This window comes from Cottoperca gobio, chromosome 7 (genome assembly GCF_900634415.1).
Source record: "Cottoperca gobio chromosome 7, fCotGob3.1, whole genome shotgun sequence".
NCBI classification, from domain to species: domain Eukaryota; kingdom Metazoa; phylum Chordata; class Actinopteri; order Perciformes; family Bovichtidae; genus Cottoperca; species Cottoperca gobio.
Genome location: NC_041361.1, coordinates 13,344,055 through 13,366,589, shown reverse-complemented (window position 1 = coordinate 13,366,589; position 22,535 = coordinate 13,344,055). Strand labels below are relative to the sequence as shown.

General features: G+C 39.4%; 1 protein-coding gene across 5 annotated transcripts; it reads right to left on the bottom strand.

Moving 5' to 3' along the window:
- Positions 1-18: 18 nt before the first annotated feature.
- Positions 19-21,382, bottom strand: sycp2 (synaptonemal complex protein 2). Of its 5 annotated transcripts, none has more exons than XM_029436374.1 (46): positions 21,268-21,382; positions 20,712-20,793; positions 20,447-20,587; positions 20,226-20,357; positions 20,027-20,131; positions 19,899-19,923; positions 19,057-19,142; positions 18,864-18,958; positions 18,749-18,783; positions 18,517-18,659; positions 18,327-18,379; positions 17,950-17,995; positions 17,590-17,694; positions 17,424-17,484; positions 16,957-17,105; positions 16,694-16,768; positions 16,241-16,324; positions 15,378-15,486; positions 13,614-13,762; positions 13,462-13,530; positions 13,083-13,146; positions 12,932-12,977; positions 12,707-12,786; positions 12,125-12,558; positions 11,908-12,035; positions 11,765-11,801; positions 11,605-11,675; positions 11,462-11,507; positions 11,336-11,379; positions 11,151-11,211; positions 10,746-10,911; positions 10,568-10,632; positions 9,823-10,008; positions 8,376-8,522; positions 7,778-7,931; positions 6,735-7,042; positions 5,517-5,792; positions 5,286-5,337; positions 4,970-5,098; positions 4,165-4,358; positions 3,309-3,403; positions 2,873-2,972; positions 2,705-2,763; positions 1,408-1,486; positions 1,033-1,089; positions 19-828 (listed from the first exon to the last, which is right to left on the bottom strand). In XM_029436374.1, exons 2-46 carry the CDS (start codon positions 20,733-20,735, stop codon positions 772-774), a joined length of 4,821 nt encoding a protein of 1,606 aa, XP_029292234.1. In that variant the 5' UTR covers positions 20,736-20,793; positions 21,268-21,382; the 3' UTR covers positions 19-771. The 5 variants fall into 5 exon arrangements, with proteins under 5 accessions (XP_029292234.1, XP_029292236.1, XP_029292237.1 ...); XM_029436376.1 differs by having other exon boundaries at positions 7,778-7,928; XM_029436377.1 differs by having other exon boundaries at positions 9,823-10,005.
- Between the last annotated feature and the right edge of the window lie 1,153 nt (positions 21,383-22,535).

Here is a 22,535-nt window from a genome sequence, read left to right as displayed (position 1 = left end):
TCAGTGTTGTTTTTTTTGTACTATTTCATGGACTCCTTTGACAAGGCAGTGTGAATCTGTGTAGTGGAAAGAAGTTGTGCATGTGACCAGCTTCACCTTTTCTTAATTGATGAATAATGTGTCACTTGGACTGTGTAAAGACTGTGCAGTCTGGGGGAGGTGGTTTTGGGGATGTACATACAGTATGTCAATCTGAATGGGACGTCAATGTCTTCACTGAAAAGAGAAATACCTTTGTAAGCACTACTTGTCTTCAAAATACAAGGTCTTTTTTAAAGAATGGCTGATCTCATTTTTTAACAGTTTTATTTTCAATCAAGAATCAGGTTGAAGAGGTATTTAAAAACAAATGATGTATTTAACAAGTGAAATGTTAAATTCTTCAGTACTTAAATAACCTACATGAATATATCAGGAATTTGTATTAAAAATATCACAGAGCCAACAAGCGCTTATTACCTGTATTTACTTTCAAGAACACTAAAAATAATTAAATTAATACATTTCATTAGGTAATACATATCAGAATAACATTACACGTCTAATAAAAAAGCTAACATTGAGTAACAACACATCCAGGTCAGAATAAACCAAACACATCCACATAGAATAAAAGCAGAACCTGGAACAATCAGCACTCAAACACTTGTGAAATGAAACCAGCACGGCTGAAGTAAACAGCGCAGTGTACGTCATGTGGTGTAATACACAACCTTGTTTATAGTGTAGAGACCTTTGGCAGGATATTTTTCAGCTCAACACCAGACTCCATCAGGGGAAAAACAAAGCATGCAGGCCTCTCTTCACACTCTGGATCTCCCCCTCTTGCTACAAAAAGGCACACAAGCACAAAGAAGGAGAAACCTTTACACAACATCATCTGAGTCATAGATTCTCTCAAGGCTGTGTGTTCTGTACAGGCTTTCAAATGAGCATTGTTCTGCTGACAGAGTGAAGGACACAAAATGAAAGCTAGCCTAATTGCTGTGGTTTAATCCTCGCTGATGGGTCACCGGTGTCGTGTCCACTCACCATCTCGCTGAGGAGTCTGTCCTGAACCGACTTCATGTCTTTTCTTATCAGGCACATCTGAGAACAGCAGGCAGAGCAGCAGGGTTTTAGGTGTGGTAACAGAATATGACAGTCAGGACAATCAGGGGACAAGTTGACACGTGAGACAATGAGATAAGCAAAATTCTATTAAGGCCACTCAGCGAAAAGTCATTGGACCGACAGGTTGACGGGCAGAGGTGACACAAGCTCTATTTAAAAAAGAAAGATATAAATTCTTGATATAAAACCAGCTGAGCTCTTGATTTACACAGAATATTAGAGCACTAACACTTGGGCAACACAATGGAGCACATATTAGATGTCAGTGGTGAAGTTCAGGCCTGAGGATCACACCTGGGATGTGAATATTCTCTCCTCATACTCCAAGCTGTGACACACGTTGCTCCGGAGGGCTTTCTTCAGGGCCTCATTGCTGGAAGGAAGGAGACAGACGGTCACACAACCGAATGAAGGAGAGACGAAGAAGATGGGAGAACACACACGCTCAAAGTAAAGGAAAAATGTACATATACTGTGGGTTAAACGGGATAAACATTAAATGGACTATTTCTTAAAAAGTGCACTTGGTGTGGAAAAACATTTTTGGTTTACTTGATACAATTACAGTACGTATTCATTCTAAATGGTTTAAAGATGTACTTGATTTGCTTTACATGTTTTTCATGATATGAATCAACAATTACAGTAGAAAGTCCACCACTGGCTCCCTTCATTGGATGTCAGTGATTGAGAAGCAAACACATTTCTTATGTCTGGTAAAGCAGAAAGCCTGCGATGAAGTCTATGAATGTGGGGAAGCACGGATCTGGTCAAAGCTCTGAGACATCATTTCTGTAGTTTGAATCATTTACGTGAGTGGCCAAAAAGACGCAGCTCACCTTCCTAACACCATCACTGTTCTGAATCATGGAGGCAGTGAGATAATATACGAGTTGCATTTCAGCAGAAGGAACTGAGACGTTCGACTCGTATGGAAAGAAGTTACAAAGAATGTCGTCCACTCAAAAACAGAGTATTTTGAGCAAAGTCAGGCAGAAGGATTTCAGGAACAATGTTGAAATCCTCATTTTCTTCTTACATGTATGACAGGACACTGATTGGATCATGATCGTTAAAGCATGGAGAGAGGAGAGGCATGTTAAGGAACTTGGATGCTCTTTATTAACACAAAAATGAAGTACATTCATGGCCATTCATTTTGAAAAACCACAATGACCTTATATTTTGTCACATTTTACTGTGAGGAATCTGAGTATAACAAGATGGCCCTTTGCAGTCAGGGCAGCAGTGTCTGGCTGGATAATGGCAGAGAGAAGCTTGATGAATAAACATCAGTGAACTCAGCTTAGTCATATGAAGAAACACTGCTCACATCCCTGTAAAAATAGCTTATGATAAGCCTGAGGAAGAACTTATTTTCCAAGCTTTTCAAGCTTTTTAATCCATGTTCCACTTTATAAACGAGTGTGTTAGGAAACCTTTCAGAGTGTTCGGGTTTAAGCCTGTGGGAACTGCATTGATCAGTGTGGCAGGAAGACAGCATCACGCTAACAATATGTCTCTTTCAGTGCTCACACAAACACACACAAACACACACACACACACACACACACACATAGTTAACTTTCACCTCATAGTTTCCCGCTCCTGGTAAGAATGGAAAGCCACAGTCTGCTTTTTCCAGTACATCTGTGAGAGACAAAACACTGATTAAATCAACATCAAGAACACACTATAATAAGTGGCAATCTCATTTAACAGAATAATATTAATAAAAGACCGAGACTGAGGGACATACAGTCAGGTCTGTCTCCATGTGGTTAAGCACAGTGTCGTCCTGCTCCAGTTTGTTGATCTCGTCCAAGAGGACCTTCTGAACCTGTTCAAGCCTCTGAGTCCTGAACAGAGGAGAGAATTAACCAGTCAAGTGGAAATCTAAAACATAAAGCCGACAAAAAATACACCGTGTGTTTCAGATTGCAGGGTCGCAGAACACTGTAGACTTTGAGCCCATAAAACACACAAGTACTTTATGTACCAAGTGAATACTGACTGCTGTGCTGACTGTACTCGTTTTCTCTAAGAACCACCGTGATGGGCAACCAGCCATCAAAATAAGCTTTATCTTGATGGTAAAAAACATCGAATGTGCATATTCATTTTGAAATCTATTAGCCACTATGACTAGTTGATGTAAATGTCAGCTTTATAACACTAACTACTTACTAACTGACCTGTATTTGGTAACTTCAATGTTGAGGGAGGAGACATGTTGCTGGACGGTCTTCAAAGACTGCTTGTTGTAAACCTCCACCATATTGTGACGGTTCTGTATACAAACAGAGTTAATAGAAAGTGGTTCAGCCCGGACATCATCCAACAACATTTCAGTGGCTCAGGATTACACAAAGTGCTCGAGAAGTTCTGAGAATATATCAAGTCTAAAAATTACTGCTTTCTCAAACACACATGGTCATCACCTTTTATTTTCCAAATAAGTTGTGTTTTTCTTTTTAAAGTAAAAGTTCTCAGGACTTCTTTGAGCTTTCTGTCCTGTATGGACATTTGAAAAGGGCATTTGTGTATTTTGCACCCCTGGCATGGAATATGTTGCAGAAAGACTTGAAACTGAATGAATAGATCTTGTTAAAAATGCTTTTAAATCCAAGTACATTCCTTTAGATCTCAGTGTTTATAAAATAACCTGGTTTTCTTTTAAATTTCTTTTTTGAAATGCAAGTTCACATGATTGATTTTTGATTGCTTTTCATTTGTGTCTCCTTTCGTGTTTTCTGTCTGTAACTGTGGGTTTTGTTTATGCTGCTGCTTGTCTTGGCCAGGTTTATAATCGCACTGGGACCTTCCTGTTTAAATAAATAAATAAAAAATTTTATTAGTGCTGTTAAGTGTCTTTTAAATTCCTTCAGAAAAAGGGGAACCTTATAATGCAGAATGTCAGTAATGCAGTTACTGCTGCATATTCTCTTTCCTTGTTGACTATTTAAATGTGTGTGTGTGTGTGTGTGTGTGTGTGTGTGTGTGTGTGTGTGTGTGTGTGTGTGTGTGTGTGTGTGTGTGTGTGTGTATAACCTTGAACTTCCTCTTCAGCCCAGTGCTGAATTGCTGGCACAAGCCACTCTGGTTTACAGCAATTTTCGGCAACTCAAAATCCTCATCCATGTCCATGTCTCCATCCCCCACCTCAGCCTCCCAGTGACTGGAGCTCATTGTGTGCGAAGAGGACATCACGCGGCTCACCTCATCGTCAGCAGACACCCCAACGACTGAGGGTAACAGAAAGACTAATCACTGATCCGTTAGGGAAGATACAGTTGTATGTATATATATTTTTTAACTATTACATTATATTTTATTATAAGACAAAACTTAAAATGTTTCTCGTGGTGAACACCAGACAACATAATTGGATTATGAGTTGTTAGTCTTACAGTCTTATTCTTGATATTCTGATATTCTTCTGTGATTCTTTCTTTAGTAACCTTGAAAGTTTTATCCTTTGGCCTGCTTTCCTCTTCTTCTAAACTACTTTGCTCTCCCCAGCTTTGGGCCTGATCATGAGGTCTAGTGCTGAAACAATGTTTCACCAAGATGCCTCACGGGATCCGGCTAAACTTAATTACAGAGAATCATAAAAAAAATATATATAAAAAAATGTTTTTGTTAGTTTATAAAATCATGGCACACATTTGTCATGTTGTTAAAAAACGTGGTGACATTCATAACACTGAGTTATTAACACATTTGTTTTTCTCTGGAAGAGGCAGACTTCTCAATGGATTTTATTTTACAAGGACATTTGGAAGTGTTATTCCGGACTGAATCGACAATTATTTAGCAGTTAACTGTTAACTAGTAGGTAAATAATATGTCTTACAGGACTTGAACAACTTCCTTGGTTTCATCCGAGGAGAATGCTGCGCTCTCATCTTGCTTTTCTTCCTCTCTTCCTTCTCATCTTCTTCGGAATTACTGGATGAGGAGATGTGGCGCTTGCGACTGGGTCCTGTAACAAGAAGCAGCTGTTATAATACATTACCTAGTATACGACCGTTTCTAAACACAGAAGTTTCCTCTAAAGCAGAACCACTAATTTGACCGTGGAGCCCCATTTGAGTTGTTTAGGTGTAGAGGGGACCTAGCTGAGGGCTTAGCCTGGAGCAACTGATAAATCCATTGTACATTGTATTTACCTGATATATGAAGCTCTTCAGACTTTTCGTCTCGGTCTGAAGAAGGCGTTTTCTGTCAGGATGGACAGTAATGCATTAGTCGTGTATTTGATCGGCTACAGCTATTTAAAAGTCACAATAAGTCAGTGACTCGGTGGTCTTTCGGTGCTCTCATCCTTCCGTCCGTCCGTCCATCTATTCATCCAATTATAATCAATCAATCTTAAAACAAAAAGTGTGGCAAAGCCCTACCTCCGTTTGATGAGACACAGCCAGGGCAGCGATGGGGCTGTCCTTAACTGTACTAGTGAGTACTGATGATTTAGTGGACGACTGGCTCGAAACCCAGGATACTGAAGACATTTTACTAAAGCCATAATGGCTACTATGGACAGGGGCTTCAGGGATCGGAGACTGAGGAGGAGAGGGCATGGACGGCTTGTCCAGCTCGAGGAGTGTGGATGTCAACAGGGGCAGAGACAAAGGAGATTGAGATGCTGAAGGTAGACTCTGCTGGATTGGATTTATCTGGAAACAAATAAATAAAAAATAAAGAGGGACATAAAGTGATGAGAATAATGATGGACAAGAAGAGATATGGGCACTCATTTAGTGGGTGTCTAATCACAATGTCTGTCATAGATTGGGGACAGAACAATGAGAAAGACATTTTCAAAGATGCATAAGAGGCACAGATGAAGTGTTGCAGTGCTATTATCTGCTCTGCCGGGAGTTAAATAGGTCATTTCAATCATGCTACTTAATCATTCGGATCATCATGTGCAATTCCAACATTTGCTTCTTAATTACATGATGTATTTATCTGAGAAAGTTCTAACTCTAAAATGGCCACTTCAGACTCATTGTTACACACACATTAACCCCTGGGAGTGTCTTGGTATCGCCTCAGTCCTCCAATTTACCTTAAAAACAACTTCAGAAAGTCTTTACAGAGAGAAGTGTTATTTCTTTACTTTCTCTGCACACATTCTCTTCAGCTGACCTGGGAGTTTCAACCAGCAATGCTGAGATCACAGACCTACTTACTTACACTCTCGGTTACTGTTTATGAAGGCCTCCAGTTATCTAATATTTCACACCTCCATTCATGTCACTGTAGTGATTCTCGCATGACTGCTGAGAGACATCAATGACTTCCATGTAGTGTAAAGGTGTGTCTTCGAATCACTGGAAGATGTTAAATACCAGCGGACTCCCCACCAGTCAATGGAACTGATGAAGATTCTGACGTTTGTGGTTAAACATATTTAAGATAAAGTCCAGTTGCGATTGACTAATATAAAACATTCTCGGCTACACTGCCCAGTAACTGTGTATGTCATTGGGGTGAAAGAGAGAATGTGGTATTATGCTACAATAAAAGTCTCTGATTGTGATTGTAACCTTTAACACAGTAATCCATATTTGGCCATGTGACCTCAATAAGGTGTCAGAGAGGTGCTGTTTTACCTCTGCTGCACGAGGTCCTGGGGGAAAACTGGCAGCAGGGGTTTGACCTTTGGGGGTCAGTGAAGGGAGAGAGGGTCCAGACAGGATGGATTGAGTTTTGGATGAGCTGCGCTTCTTTTCCGCACTGTAGAAAAAGGATGGCCTAAAGTTTCCTTCACTGCTAACTGTAGAGCGAGGTTTGGGTAGCAGCAGGATTGGCAAGGGGGTGTCCTCGCAGGGAGGGTCGGAGGAGGCAGGGAGAGGGGATCCCCGCGGGGTGAGGAGAGGGGAGCAGGTCAAACCCAAGGTTGGGGCTGACCTCTCGGCAGCTGTGAGGGTCCAAAATAAGCACAGATGTTCAAGCAGCTGGCCTCAGAAGTTGGACAGAGAGTACAAGGTCAATATATACATGCTTTTTCACATATCCATTTACAGTTAAGAGGTTGGAGAGCAAAAGGGTCATTTATGTAAGTTTTGAAACGTTATGCATAAAGGTAACATTGAAAATGCAACTAGTGCAAACATAGATTAATACACACACAAAGTTTACACTTTTACAGGGGTTAAGATAAAATACCATGACTGAAACTTAGCCAAGTTAATGTGTTTAATAATATAATACGTGCAATAATTTGGTTTTTAGGTGAAGAATATTATTTTGTACATATTTAGAGAACAAATCTTCTCTCTGGCCTTTAAAATAAAAGTCTTAATGTTGTTGTTTTTTTGACAAACAGGGCTCCACTTTAAAGGCCACATGAGGACTTGACTGAGAGTAAGTCAGGCCCCCCCATCAGGCAGATTAATCTCCAAAGGCTTGAGCTAGTTAAACAAACAGGCAGGGTCGCTACACCAAGTGAAAACCAAATATTATCCCGCTATACAATCTTTTCAATGATGGGAAACAACTTCCAAGGTGTCAAAAGGGCTCTTAAGTCATATATGTGGCCACTGTGATAGAATTAACGAACCATTTGACCCAGTACGAAACAGACATTAACTGATGTCAAAGGAGTCAAATGACTGTTATGTAACTGTTGGTGAGTGGCTTTCCACAGTCTTACATCTCATCCTCTCGATGAAAGGAGGGGACGGACAGAAAGAGGTCTGGCGGGCAGCCCAGGAATCCTTCAATCCATTCATCTGTTCTTGGGCAGGGACGACATTTTTCTTATTAAACTTCGAAGTTTCCAGAAGAACATTCTCAGACCTCTGCTGCTGAAAAGCAAAGTGCTTCTGTTATATAACAACAACTGAAAACCGTTCTTGGTTATAATGTGAATGTTCACGTTCAAGACCATTTTGATCTTTTCCCCAGCTTGATACAGCTGAAAAGTAACATCTTGATATTTGTTCACCTTTTGGTGTTAAATGATACGGTATGCTATATCTAGATATGTTTCTAGGAAGTTTCTAATGTTTCTACCAGTCAAGTAAAGTCAATATTTATTTATTGCATTCTATCAGGACTACGTAACATATTAGTTGTCCAATATGGTGAGAATGTTCATATGCTTTTCTACATTTTCCAAATAGGACAATTAAGAGTCAATCTTCATGATTAACCTTGTATCCTCAGATGTCCTAATTCACACAACATAATTTAACCTAACTTTTCAAAAGGAAAGTGAAAATAACCTAAATAGAGGGCTGGGCTCCCACCTTGTATCCAGATGGCTTTTTCAGATCTGACTGGTTGTTGCTGTCCAGTCTCCTGTGTGTGTCTGCGGACTGCTCAGAGGAGGGTTTTCTCTTCTTTACCTCTGGAACCTCTAAACGGCTCTTCCCCCGCTGGCCTGCAGAATATTTCTATTGGCAGACAAACCAAAAATAAATGAAATATTTCTGCAACAGACTGTTATCTAGTATCTAATATATCCATAATTTGTATATTCTAGCTCAGTAAGTAGACTGAGACTAAGATGATGTGTGGATTTCCAACAAGCTTTATATCTGAGAGAAGTTGCATGAGGCTGAACTTTTCTTGGTCATTGTTTGCCAAAAGAAAAATCGTTTTCCACCCCTTGTTTTTTCCTGCCAGTGTGTAACTTTGTTTCAAAAACATTAGCTCTAAAAACAATATATGATTCTTGGAGAACAACTGCATCCAACTGGGGAGTTCACTGAGAGCTCTGATGTAGTTGCATTCAAATTGTTTGACAAGTTTGGACAGAGGCTACATTATTTTGCCCAAAATGATGTAACATTATAGATGTCAGTTCCAAAGTCACATACAATAAATAGTGAGCATGTGGTGATATGGATACGTTGGAAGATATATTCAGACTCACACATTCACGCTTTGTCGTATGCAAAAAAAAAGATTAGCACTGGCTCACAGTAACATGAGGTATAAACTCTACAACCTCTGACTGACTGGCTGCTATGATGCTCTCTGGCTTCATATAGCTTTTGGTTGGTTGTTTGCTGGCAGTCTTTTTCTTTGTCACTTTGGCAGCCTCATGAGTCTTCTCAGCATTCTGCAGATGATTAGTGGAGGAGTGCTATTATAATGTGAACAAAGACAGTATGAGTTTAGTCTATTTGCTACAGCACTATAATTAACTGCGTCTTTCTAAAATACATCGACATTTTGTGCAAGACATTGTCGACTGTGTCACCAACGGCATGGAAGGAATCCCACCAGTGTTTTTGCATTTGTTCTTGGAAAATGGAATCTGCCCAACCATAACATTTATGTATCATACTTTACGTAGTACCTGTGCTTGGCACCAAACATTTTCAGGTAGTTGTCTTTCGAATAAGTAATATTTACCATTCACATGTTAATATGTACTATCTATAAAAACGTGCAGGGATCATGAATGTAATGTTGACAAGCCCTGAGTCTGCCTGAGTCAGGCAGCTGTACTTCGTCTCCCTCTGTACTGAGGGCAGGCTGGCGCTACAATGACTCACTATTCATCTTAGACTGGACGGGCCGGCGCTTGTCAGTTAGACTGCTGATTTCACTAGATACCTCTGCAGCACGTCACATCAGCACTGTTACATCTTCACATTCTGTTGTTAAAAGTTAAAATTCTGGCATATCTTACACATTGAACCTTTAAAAAGAGAAAGTGATATAAGACATAGAGAAATATTTTGCCTTGGGAGACAGAGCCTTCTCTGATTCTGACTGGCTGTCATCAGTGTCTGCCTCTCTGTAGCTCTTGGTAGAGATGGCAGCAGTTCTCTGGGGCCTCCTGCCTGCAACATGTGGTCTGTTGGGTGCTGCTGCTGGCTCCACTGTCTTTTTTGGCTGCTCCCATCTCTCCTTCACATCAGGCTTCTTCTGATTAAAGAACGACACTCTGTGGCTGACTGGGATAGTGCATCACAGGCTTTAAAGGGCAGTGTGTAATATTTAGGAGGATCTTTTAGCAGAAATGGAATATAATATTCATAACTTTGTTATTAATGTATTAGTGAATTAGTGTATAATCAAATTAAACTAAGAATCGTGTTATTGTTACCTTAGAATGAGCGCTTCATATCTAGGGAGTCCGCCATATTACACTGCCACGTTTCTACAGTAGCTCAGAGCGGACAAACAAAACACTGGCTAAAGATAGGAACTGTAGTTCTCTGCCGTAAAAACAGCCGCCGCCTGAATTTAATTGCTGCTAAAGTAAAGTTGATTGATTGCTTTTATTTATGGATATAGAGAACAAAAAACATTTAGTGTTATGGTAATGTTGGCCTCTGGGCGACGTAAAGGTCTTGAAAGATAGCACGATGTTGCACTCGACGGCTCGTTACCACAGCTATTTTTAGTTTGTAAATCTGCAACACCGTGCCTTTAAAACACATTATTTAAAAAAAAAAAAAAAAACTAAACAATACTGCCGTACCTTTTTGGGTTTGGTATTGCCCTTTCCAGGTTTTTGAGAGGGTGGGGGTATATCTGGGGATTCATCTGTAATGAAAAGAAAACCATCCTGTTTATGTAAATACTAATTTCTTTAAGTAATTGTATCAACATTCAGTCTTAATCTGATGAATTCCAGATGTGTGGCTTTAATGGCCTACATGAAGTATGAGTAGAAACAGCTTTAGGCTTGACGGGCGCCTGCCTAGAGTATGTGGTAACTTTGGGTTTAGGTTTCCTGTTTGATTCCCTCAGCCAGCTGACATCTGTCATGACACAGTCTGTGTCTGTGTCGCTGAACAGGTGCTTCTTCACATGCCGCTTCTCCTGCAACACAAGACAGGGACATAAATACAAAAATGTGTAAAAGAGATACACTGGAGATGTGAGTGAGATGGTTTATTGATTAGTACATGGTGTATTTCAATAAGTGTAAGCCATAATGCTTGACATTTTTCCCTGACAAAAGAGCAGAACTAAATGAGGACACATGCACACACAGTGCCTCTACCAGCTTCAACTTTTAATATCTATAATAAAACACTACAGTAAAAATGTAAGTATACTTTTGCCACAGGTTGTCCTTTCTTGGTTGTGCTGAGGAGTGCTGATGAGTCATCAATGCCACTGTCAAACAATATGGGGAATATGAAATCAGACAGTTTTTAATACAAAATCTTAACAACAGGTCACTGTTTCAAAGGTTGCATTTCTTGACAGTCCGCAAGACATTTTCATCTGTCAGACCTACCTGCTTGATATGGCAGAAGTGTTGCTGAAGGTTTTGCTCTTTCTCTAAAGACCAATGAAACAGACTTTAAACACTACAGTGGCAGGTAGGTCAAGGTCAAAAACAACTAACATTAGTAATATTTACCCCAACACTCAATGTTGCATCCATGTTGAAAGCAAAAACATCTTTTCTGTACAACAGAAAAAAAGCATTAATACATCCTAAAATGCACTGAAAGTCACTGAACATCCCAATGTAACTCAAATATTGTAACTGAATTGTATTACTTCTGATGCGTAGAGTTTGTTGTGGTTTTGCTGTGGGATTTCATTGGGCTTACGCCTCCAGATACTTCTTTCTATAGCAGATAAAGATCTTTAGTAAATCAAGCAGGAGAAAGGTAACTTTAAGTTACTCTTCACCATAAATGAAGTAATGATCACTTACTTTAGCAGTTGATAACCAGCTCATATTGAAGATAGGCCTATTACAAAAACACACTCAATAAGAGGAACAATTATGCTAGCAATGACATTTGTTCATTAAGACAGTACAACATAATTTAGCAATTCAATCATCAATGTGTGTACCTGTTGACGAGAGAAGGAACCCGGCTATTCTGGATCATTTCTGCAGTATCTTTTGTTGAAGATTGGGCGGTAAGCTCATAACGGCTAGAGATGAGCTTCACCATGCTGCCTGTAACCTCTGCATCTCTCTGCATAGAGACAGTAGGTGTGAGAATCACAATATACAACATCACCTTAGAATCAACAGTAAGATGCTCAAAGCTAACAGAATACATACCTTCTCTTTGCTTGAAAGGGCCCTATTAGTTTTACCCTTAACATTCGGTGGTTCTCTCTTCTGCAGAGCTTTGGTTTTGGAGGCCTTGGATTGAGCTTTGATTGGGGTGGCATCTATCTCCAGTGACATCTGGTGTTTGCTCTTCCCTTTGGCCAGGCTCTGGGCCTGCTGCTCTTTGGTACTACACAGTGTTGAAGCACTCCGGTCCAAACAGCTTCTGCCTTTAGAGTCATCTTTAATATCAGACATTTTTGTCTGTGCTGTAGAAGGCTCCTGATGTGCAGGATCTTTGTTCCTCTCACCGAGGACCTGCTGCAGGCGCTGGGTGAGTTCGGAATGGAGTTGCTTTTGGCTGATTAAGCTTTTGTCAGAAACGGACAATCGCTGTGCTGAGGAAGGGCGCTTCTGCTGTTGTGCCAAACTTGAGCAAGACTCTAAAGAGAAAAAATAATTCAATTTGATTTCAAAACAAAAGGTTTGATGATATTAGCTAGCGAGGTTTTGTGTCTGTAATTATCTTTGATGAGCAACATATTTAGTGCCTTGGAGATAATATAGATATTTTAGGACTTCTTTAATTACCAGTTCTTGGCTGAGAATTGATTTTCTGTGTAGGCATCGTTAGCATTTCAGAAACTGACAGTTTGTTCCAGTTAAAAGATCTGCAATTGGAACAAATACATGTTAAGATACACACTCTATATACACGAAGTGTATACACACAAATACACACAACATTACTAATCGGAGCATCAACTGCTCTGATAGCAGTAGATGTGCAGTGTGGAGGTTTGTCACAGTGCTTACATGTTTCTCCCAGTTCTGGGTTGGGTGTCAGGCACAAAATTAGAATCTGTAAGTAAAAAGATGGTGGTTTGTTTAAGAGTGTCTGAAAAATAGCAATGTAGCTGTATTTCCTGGCTAAACTAAAGTCAAAGTCACTATAGAAATACAATACCCAGAGACTGTTCCTCTCCCTGTGCAGCTAGAACCATTTCTACTGCTTTCGTCAGTGGTATGTTCTGTAGGACAAGCAATGACAACAAATGCAACGGAATGATATTTTGCACCAGACAGCTAGAAGAGAAATCCTGTATTGAGGGCCGGTTAGGACCAATAGCCTCAAACATAATCTGGGCCTGGGGTCGTCACATTTAATCTTAAAAGTTAATAAATGTCATTACTAAAAGGATTCAAAGCAGGAATGCTGTGTTCATAGTTCAATCGTGTCATACCCTCAAACATGTATACTGAAAACAGTTCAGAGCGATTGTGCAAAAGTAGACAACACATACAAACTTAACTTTATATTAAACATAATAATTTGGTGATTATACCTTTTTGTGTTTGCCAACCTTATTCTTATTGGACAGTGTGGAAGCCGTGCTCTGTAGAGATGTAGCACTCTGAAACAGACACCATGAAATTAAACAAAATCACATTTTGTATACTGTAATATCACATTGAGTATATTCAGGATGCGTCATACCTGCTCTGTCATGCCACCTGCTACTGTGCTGTTAGGTGTTGTGCCATTACTGCAGGTCTTAGCCGTTGTCCGGAGCTCTCCCAGGTACAATTCCCCTCGCCTTTCACATGAACGAACCATCTCGAGACATGGCTTCCCTTTACCCTTGGCTGAAGTGTCGAAAAGAGAAAGAAGTAGAACAGTGCAATGTCATAGTTAAGAACTAAATTGACTAAACTTGGTTTAATTAATCTGTAATAACAATAACAAAGTTAGAACAAGATAATAAAAAATGCTCTTTGATTGTTTGATTTATTGTACTTTAACAACTATATTTCTCTCATTAGATGTGACCTAGAAGGATCTATCCTAAACTGTTTCATCCACAACTACAGGGCAGTTAAGCAATGATAAAAAAAAAAACTTGATGTCATAGATATCATCTAACAAAGGTTCACAGTGTACTGCTAATTTGTCCTTGACATGAAAAAGTTCAAGAAGCCCTGTAATAAGAAACATGTGATTAAGTAGTTTACAGTGAAGTTGATTTAATGCAAAATAAATGTTTGCATGTTGTACTATTAACCCTGAATTCATCTAAGAATATAAACATATATACAAATATGTTATTCCATTGCAAATAAAACAAATCTTTATCATTGCTTTGAGTGAATTTAAATTCAATTAAAGAATGAAAATTATATTTATTTTAAACTTTGACACTTTTAAGGATTGATTCAGTGGCGGTTCAGGGGTGGGGCCAACGGGGGCCAGTGCCCCTGTAACACTGAGCCTGGAGCCACCTGTGCCCCCCCCCCCTCCGAACGAAGATTGTACAATATACAAAAAGTACTGATTTTTTGTCTATGAGCCAGGCAGGGGCGGGACTTTATTTTGATGGGCACACCATGCGGTCAATCACATGCAAGGACAGGCTAGGATCATACCATTATGTGAAAGAAGGAAGGGGGCAGATGCTCCAAAGACAGCGAGTGTAGTGGTACAGGCCAGATACGATACAAACAGAGCGACAGAGAGACGGAGAGCCGGATTTAAATGGAAGTGCGTCGGGTGAAAGTGAAGAAATGAGCGAAAACAGAAAAAGAAGCACTGCACTAAAGACTTTTGATTTAAAGAAAGGTTATGATGGATAAAGGTTATTAACTTGAATTATGTCCTAAGATTTAGCGGTATGAAGCAGATGCAAATTGTGCAAAAAAAGAGATTTAAGAGTTGTTAAACAATAGTAACTGTAACGAAATAAATTCATAAAAATAAGGCTTTTATGAAAACACTGAATGAAAAATTGCTTACCAACAGAAAAAACATTTATAATTGCTAAATTAGGCTAAAATATAAGGCTCCGAGTGATACTAAATGAAGAGCCATTTGGGAACCGTAAGAGCCAAATCTTTGAAAAGAGCCGGACCTCCCATCGCTAGTATGAACAGTCTGACTCGTTACCATGGGAACCTAGATAAACACGCATGCCATGATTGATCACTGGAGAGATGCTGTAATCAGTCAGGAACATACCAATCATGGAATTGTTTTTGTTGTGCGCGATTATTTATACTTAACTAAAGGTATTGAAGGCTTGAACATTGCTTCCTCTTTTGTCCCGGGTTGAATGTACCTCGGGTTGAATGTGCCCCTCTGACAAAACACTTGGCCCCAGCCAGGCCCCCCTAGTGATATTGGTCTAGAACCGCCACCATGAACATAATACAAAAAACGCTGGAACTGGTGTGACAGCAATTCTGGACAATTTCTGGTGACACTTACTTGATGAGATAACAGCAGAGAAGGAATTGGCACCATGCACACTTCCCCTTGCACTGCTGCTGATGAAGGTGGTCGACTCTGAAATCCTCATCTTGGTTGGGGTCACCATCTGGATGGAAAATCAGAAAGTGTCTGTGAATCTTTTTTTGTGTAATTCCTTCCACATGAAGGATCACAGGATGGAAACAGAATGGAAATATGAAAATTCTGCACTCAATAGGAATTCAATGCCTAGGGGAAATACTGGCCAGCAAAAGGTTGGTTCCTTACGCCCCCTACTGGCTTTGACTGGTAGTTTTTAAGGTGTTTCATTTGGAGATCCAAGTGTCCGGTGCATATTTTTACAGCAGAACTGCAACCAAAGATATATATTCAGGATTTCTTTTAGGTTTTGTTTGTTATGGAAACATAACTCAGGATGCTACAGTAGTTACAAATTACATTTATAAATTGACCACTATTTGTTAACAAACTCAATTGAAGTCATTTAAAATCATAATAGTTAAACACTTTAAATTAAAGTCCTCTTAACTCTTCTTATTATTCTTCCTCTCTAACAATCCACTGGCGAGTCATCTTTTGAAGGCATAAAACATAGTGGTGTTATTTATTGTATTGTTACATTTTATTTAAATATTTTTTTTACAATATAGTGTAATAACGTCAATTTAATGTACTTTTATTATTAACTTTTGACTGAATTAGTATTAATTACTACTGTAACCATAAAAATCCAAAAGACCTGGACAGTATGTATGTATGTTATGTATGTTTATGAGCTCAGTGAACTGTCGAAGGCGTCATTGAGAAACCTGTGTTGTGCATTGAAGTGCTTTATATATTTGAGTACTAAACTCTTTCACCTGTAAAGGTGCAGACGGTGCAGGTAGGTAGGGAGCAGTATTTTTCTCACTTTCACCAAGGGACATCTGACTCTCTGGAACAACCTGCATGCAGGACAAACAAATGCCTCAGAGCTGTCATGCCGATTTGCACTTTTTCCCGTGTGTTTTTCAAAATATTTAAAGTGCTTCTGATACAATAATATTAAAATAATTCCAACCATTTGCCACAAACCACATTTCAAAGCCTTAACACCAGCCATACAATTTTTTTGTCTGAAGCAACATCCCATTTACTGAACGTAATTTACACGTTTAATCCCAACTATTTTATCTAAGCCGATCTAAAAAAATGAGTCCAATCCACAAATACGCAACCCCCCCATCTGTCTCCAGTTTAATAGGTCTTGGTTTTTGTAATGGCCACATTATAGCTGTGTAGTGAGAGCATTATGTTAACAGACCATTGTTTACCTGGGAGATGTTATCTTCCATTATGATTTTAACTGTAGTCTTCACTACAGATTTGCCTGTCTTCCCCACAAAGCCCTGACAGGAAGAGACGCCAAATGTATTATAGACACACTAGACTCTGACACTCGAGCCAAAGCAAGAATGCAACTTCTTTTAATTGTAATTTTTGTGTCTCTAACATTTAATAGTCATGTATTTTGGTGTCACAAGAAAATAGAATATTCTTATAAACATTGTGGCCAAAAGATAGGGACATGACCTACTTCGTTTTTTCTGTGTCCATAGACGGTACGAGCAGTGTGCAGGATGTCCAGGGAGGAGCTGAAGTGGATGATAAGACTCGAGCCTTCCACCGAACCCACGACCACCACCTCTGACAACTTTAACTGCAAGACTTTCCTCTTGCCCTCCTCTGGAGAAGAAGCACTCATCAAATATTTAAAAGACATGGCCAATCACATGCAAATCAAAAGGGGATGTTATCTTCCTGAAGTTTAGTGCTCTTGATGAATCTGTTAAACTTGTTTCCTGACAATAAAGACAAATAAATCTATCTATTTTATTCATGCATCAAAATGCCTGTGCTTTAACGAACCAGTGTTATGTTTCTATCTATCCACATATGGATGAATACCACAATACATTTCATAGAATTGTGTTGACGGTGAAATGTGCAGCTAGATGGCTGAGCAAGTAAATACAAACGCAGTGGTGTCAGTGCTTTTATTACCTGTAACGGTGTAGCTTTGGACTTCATTCTCATTGATACATATTGTTTCCCACTGGCCCTCCTATAGGATGAGGAAATCATTATGTTAGGCTGTAACAGATATACATCTGGTGTTGATTCTGTAAATGCTTTTTGATTTTCACTTTCATGAATGATTGTGAGATACCTGTGCTTCTTCATCACACAAAGAGAAGTAAAAGGAGATGCTGTGGCTGTCGAGGTTAAAGTCGATCCAAAATTCTTCCAGCTTCTCATCAGCGGGCATCAGCAGCTGACAACATAACCACAATCCTTTCAACACAACTACGAATACACTTATATATTAGGAGTATTAGGAGTATATTATGGAATGTTAAATTCCGCCTTACATGCAAACTATTTTAACATTTAAAAGAACAGTTTATTGAACCAAGAAGGAAAAGGCTTCTTGATGACTTGTATATAATTGCCTTGAATGTGCTGGCAGAATCAGACAGACTAAATCTGTATTTGTTTTCTTCCATTTTTTGATCCTCTTGATACTGACCTCATGCTTGTCCAGATAAACCTCCAAACAAGGATAGGAATGCACTCTATAGTACAGAGAAGATTGTTATTCAGTTATGTGCATCTGTCACTGCATGTGATCCATGCATTCCCCAAATACTGTTTGTATTTAGAGAATTGAATGAAAATATGCTAGAAATTAGCTGGCACATAATTACAAAATGGTTTATTCTATAGTTACATGACATAACTGGGTAGAGAGGCAGAACTATAACCAACAGAGTCACTCTTGTTAATTTTCTCATTGAGTAAAGGGTGTAAAATAACAGTTCAATTGAAATATAAACCTAACCCCAATGGACCCTTAAATTCCCCAGAATGTGTCTTGGGAGGCACTGAGTTATGGTATTTGTGTACCTTCTCCTGTCTCCCTGCATTCCATTCACCAAGTTCAGAAATTTGCGACAATCCTGAAATCACACACTTATATTACATTTTATGTAGCTGTAGCTCCTATTGTAATATTATTAGAATACATAACCATTTTTAAATGTAAATGCAAATAAGAGGCAAAGGAGATGCACTTTGATAAATTACACATTTTTACCGTCTCAAACTCAGAATCGCAGATTTTGACAAATGCACTGGCCACATGCTCCATGCTGAACCATCTATCTGCCAGCTGCTTCCTCTGGTTAATAGTGGCCATTCTGCACAATGCCTCCATCAGGGCTGTCTGCAAGTCGTAATCTGACACAAACAAACTGTGTTGTACATTTTTTGTGTCTATGTATGGTTCTGAGTGAAAGAAGATGGTACTATATATAAAAAAGGCTTACCACCACCCTTTAATATCTGACCAGCCAGCTTGATCCTGTAGAAACAAGCAAAAGTTCAAGAGTGTGCTGATACATTACAAAATGAGTAATAATGATGCTTACTAAAATGACATACATGATATCTGAGGCCTCCTGTGATGTTAGGATCTTCCTCTCTTTCTTAAGCTCCACTGGGATCTTGTCCAGAATTAAGTTAAATTTACGGATTGCCTGGAAAAACATTGTTAGCAAGTTAATTTATGAGCAAACATCTGACTTCCAGTGTTTAATGTTACTTAAAAAAATAAGTTATTAAAACCATTTCAAACCTCTTTTTGGATCAGGATGTAGATTTTGGGGTCTACTGCTAATTGACCAACAGGAAACAGGAATAACTCTGTGATTTTGTATGTTCCTGCAAAAAACATGTTACAGCAATACTGTGAATAGAGACAATGCGTTTTCTTATATACTGAGATTCATCATGAAAAGTGTCGTGGTCCTAAAATGCTCATAATCTTCCACCTTAATCTCTTCCCACAATCTTTCAGTCCTTAAGGAACAGAATTGCCTAAAACAATTTAAGAGCACCTGATTTGATAGTGCCCTCAAACTAGTGGGATCAAAATGACTAATTTGGTGAGGAGAATTAAACACTCTACTATCTGTGGAACAAACAAAGAGACAAAGTAATACTGTGACTTTCAGATTATACTGTTAAATAAATAATGAAGTTTCTAAACATTCACTAGTTTCAGGTGGAATATACTCCACTGCGTCATCAATAGTTGTATTTGAGTAAAAACAGCACAAGAGCTGCAGCGATAAGTCGACTAATTGATTAGTTGATTGACAGAAGAAAAATCGCCAACTATTTTGATAATCGATTAATCGTTGCAAAAATGTCAGAAAATGTTGTTTTCAGCCTCTCAAATATGGAGATTTCTTGCTTTTCTGTGTTTTATATCATAATAAACGAAATAAATATAGGTAGTTGACTGACAAAACAAGATATTTAAAGACATCACCTTGGACTTGAACTGTGTTGGACAGTTTCACTATTTTCTGACATTTTATAGACCAAACAAGTAATAGATTCATCTAGAAAATAATCTGCAGATTAATCGACAATGAAAAAATTATTAGTTGCAGGCATACACTGAAGGCGTACCTTCTTTGCATGCTTCATGAACCACCTGTAACAGGGAGAAGAGAAATCAGTTTTATAATATGGACACAACATGAGTGGTATATTGTTCTTTTATACAAAGTGTGTTTTGCTGTCAGACATCAGCTCACCATTAAGGCATCAAAGAAGTCCTCAGAGAGGTTGAACAAGGACTCATCCCACTGCGGGCCACACTGGATCCACAGTTTCCTGCATTTTTCAAACCACTGCACCATGTGCACAGAACCAGGTTCAATTAACAACTGGCCAATTACATTTACTAATAAAGCACAAACACTGTGTGCCTGTATGTATTCAATGTATACTTATCTTTTTGAGCAGGCCTTGAGCTATTATTCCTGACAGTCCTTGACAGCCATCAGGTAGTTTCAGGTTTTTCCCACACTTGTAGAGGACAGCGAGACCCAAACTGGCTGACTTTAAATCATTTTGATCCAAACTCTACATCAACAATATAGATGTGGTTGCATTAAACATACAAACAAAAGAGCATCATGGCATGTTAGTGATTGTGCTGGGCTACATCTTACCGTGCTGACAAGTTTATTCAATTTGGTGAGAAACTGTTGGGAACATTTTATGGCGGTCCCTTCACATGTGTTCATTTGCAAGAACACATCCAGTGCTTGGACATGCCCACTCTTTAACACTTTATCAATTATTTTCTCCAACTGCACATGAAAAGGGTTCATCAAAGTTTACTTTTCAAACCTATTTATACAAAAACATATTTAAGTAATGTAACGTTGAAGGACAGGGATGTTGGTAAGCTTTGTAGTAGGTTTTCATTCCCACCTGAGGGTCCTTCCCCGGTGCCATGTTTCTTCTGAGTTACAGCTCAACTGCGGCTTGGCCTCAGTTGCTGTCCTCAGAAACACTGTAAAAGTTCATTGTAAATATCAACCTACCAATCTTAACGCTACTTGTACATAACGTTATTTGTTAATCTAGTTAGGCAGTCGATTAAACTCAATGACGGGCCCATTACAAGTGATTCGTGACCTGTCAATGGAAGTTAACTAACCGTTGACAAGTTAACCGTGTCACATTTGTCTGTCAGCACTATTTACGTCCACCTACTTTAGCTAACGTTGCTTTATGTAACTAACCTTGTACAACAAGCTTAACTTAAATTAAACTATTTTAGGTTAGCTAACGTTTAACATATTGCCCCATTAATGGCTTCACCAGTATAGTTTGCTACGCGAAAAGTAGCGTTATCTTAACGATATCTGCTGCTAATACTAGCTGACGTAACCTCTCCTAGCTAACATTACATTTCTAAGTTAAAGTTAAGCAGACACTGAATAACTAAAATCGGTGATTTTATTGATCTAATAACGTAACTTACCGTGAAGTTAAATGTCCAGAAACATTACATGATACCTATTTTTCCACAGTTTTGATAGGTTTTGACGAAACCGCGCGAAGTATTTTCATTCATCGCGCATGCGCGCACCGTCCACCAGTCTCCTCTCTGTGGTGGATGCACTAGTTTATTGTGTAGGCCTACACGTGAAAATGTTTTGGGATTGATTTGCATTTGGATATTAAAACATAACGTTATTTTGGTGAGGAAATCTTACTAAAAGATCACGATGTATTATTAATACTATTCTTATTATATTAATATCATTAATTTGCTCATTATTTTAGCCACACTTTACATTCATAAAATGAAATTCTTGCAGAAATAACCATCTTATATTATATTTAAACAAACATATCTAAGCATACATCTTCAACCACTATCACATTTTAACCACGCTGTGTACAGCAAGGGTGGGACCCTGCTGACTTTGACTGAGAAGGTTATCGGGCGGTGGAAGGAGCACTTTGAGGAACACCTGAATCCGACTAACACGCCCTCTATGGTAGAGGCAGAGCTGGAAGCTGATGGGGGATCATTGTCAATTTCCCTGACGGAAGTCACTGAGGTAGTCAAACAACGCCACAGTGGCAAAGCCGCAGGGGTTGATGAGATCCATCCAGAAATGCTGAAGGCTTTGGATGTTGAGGGGCTGTCTTGGTTGACACGCCTCGTCAACATTGCGTGGAAGTCTGGGACAGTGCCTAGGGGGTGGCAGACCGGGGTGGTGGTTCCCCTATTCAAAAAGGGGGACCAGAGAGTGTGTGCCAACTACAGGGCTATCACACTTCTCAGCCTCCCTGGTAAAGTCTACTCCAAGGTACTGGAAAGGAGGGTTTGGCCGATAGTCGAACCTCTGATTGAAGAGGAACAATGCGGACTCCATCCTGGTCGTGGAACAACGGACCAATTCTTCACTCTCGCAAGGATCCTGGAAGGGACCTGGGAGTATGCCCATCCGGTCTACATGTGTTTTGTGGATCTGGAGAAGGCGTATGACCGGGTCCCCCGGGTGATACTGTGGGAGGTGCTACAGGAGTATGGGTTAAGGGGGTCACTTCTGAGGGCCATCCAATCCCTGTATGCCCAAAGCGAGAGTTGTGTCCAGATACTCAGCAGTAAATCAGAGTGAGGGGATGATGGAGCGAGAGATTGGCCGGACAATCGGAGCAGCGGGGGTGGTACTGCAGTCGCTTTACCGCACCGTTGTGACAAAAAGAGAGCTGAGCCAGAAGGCAAAGTTCTCGATC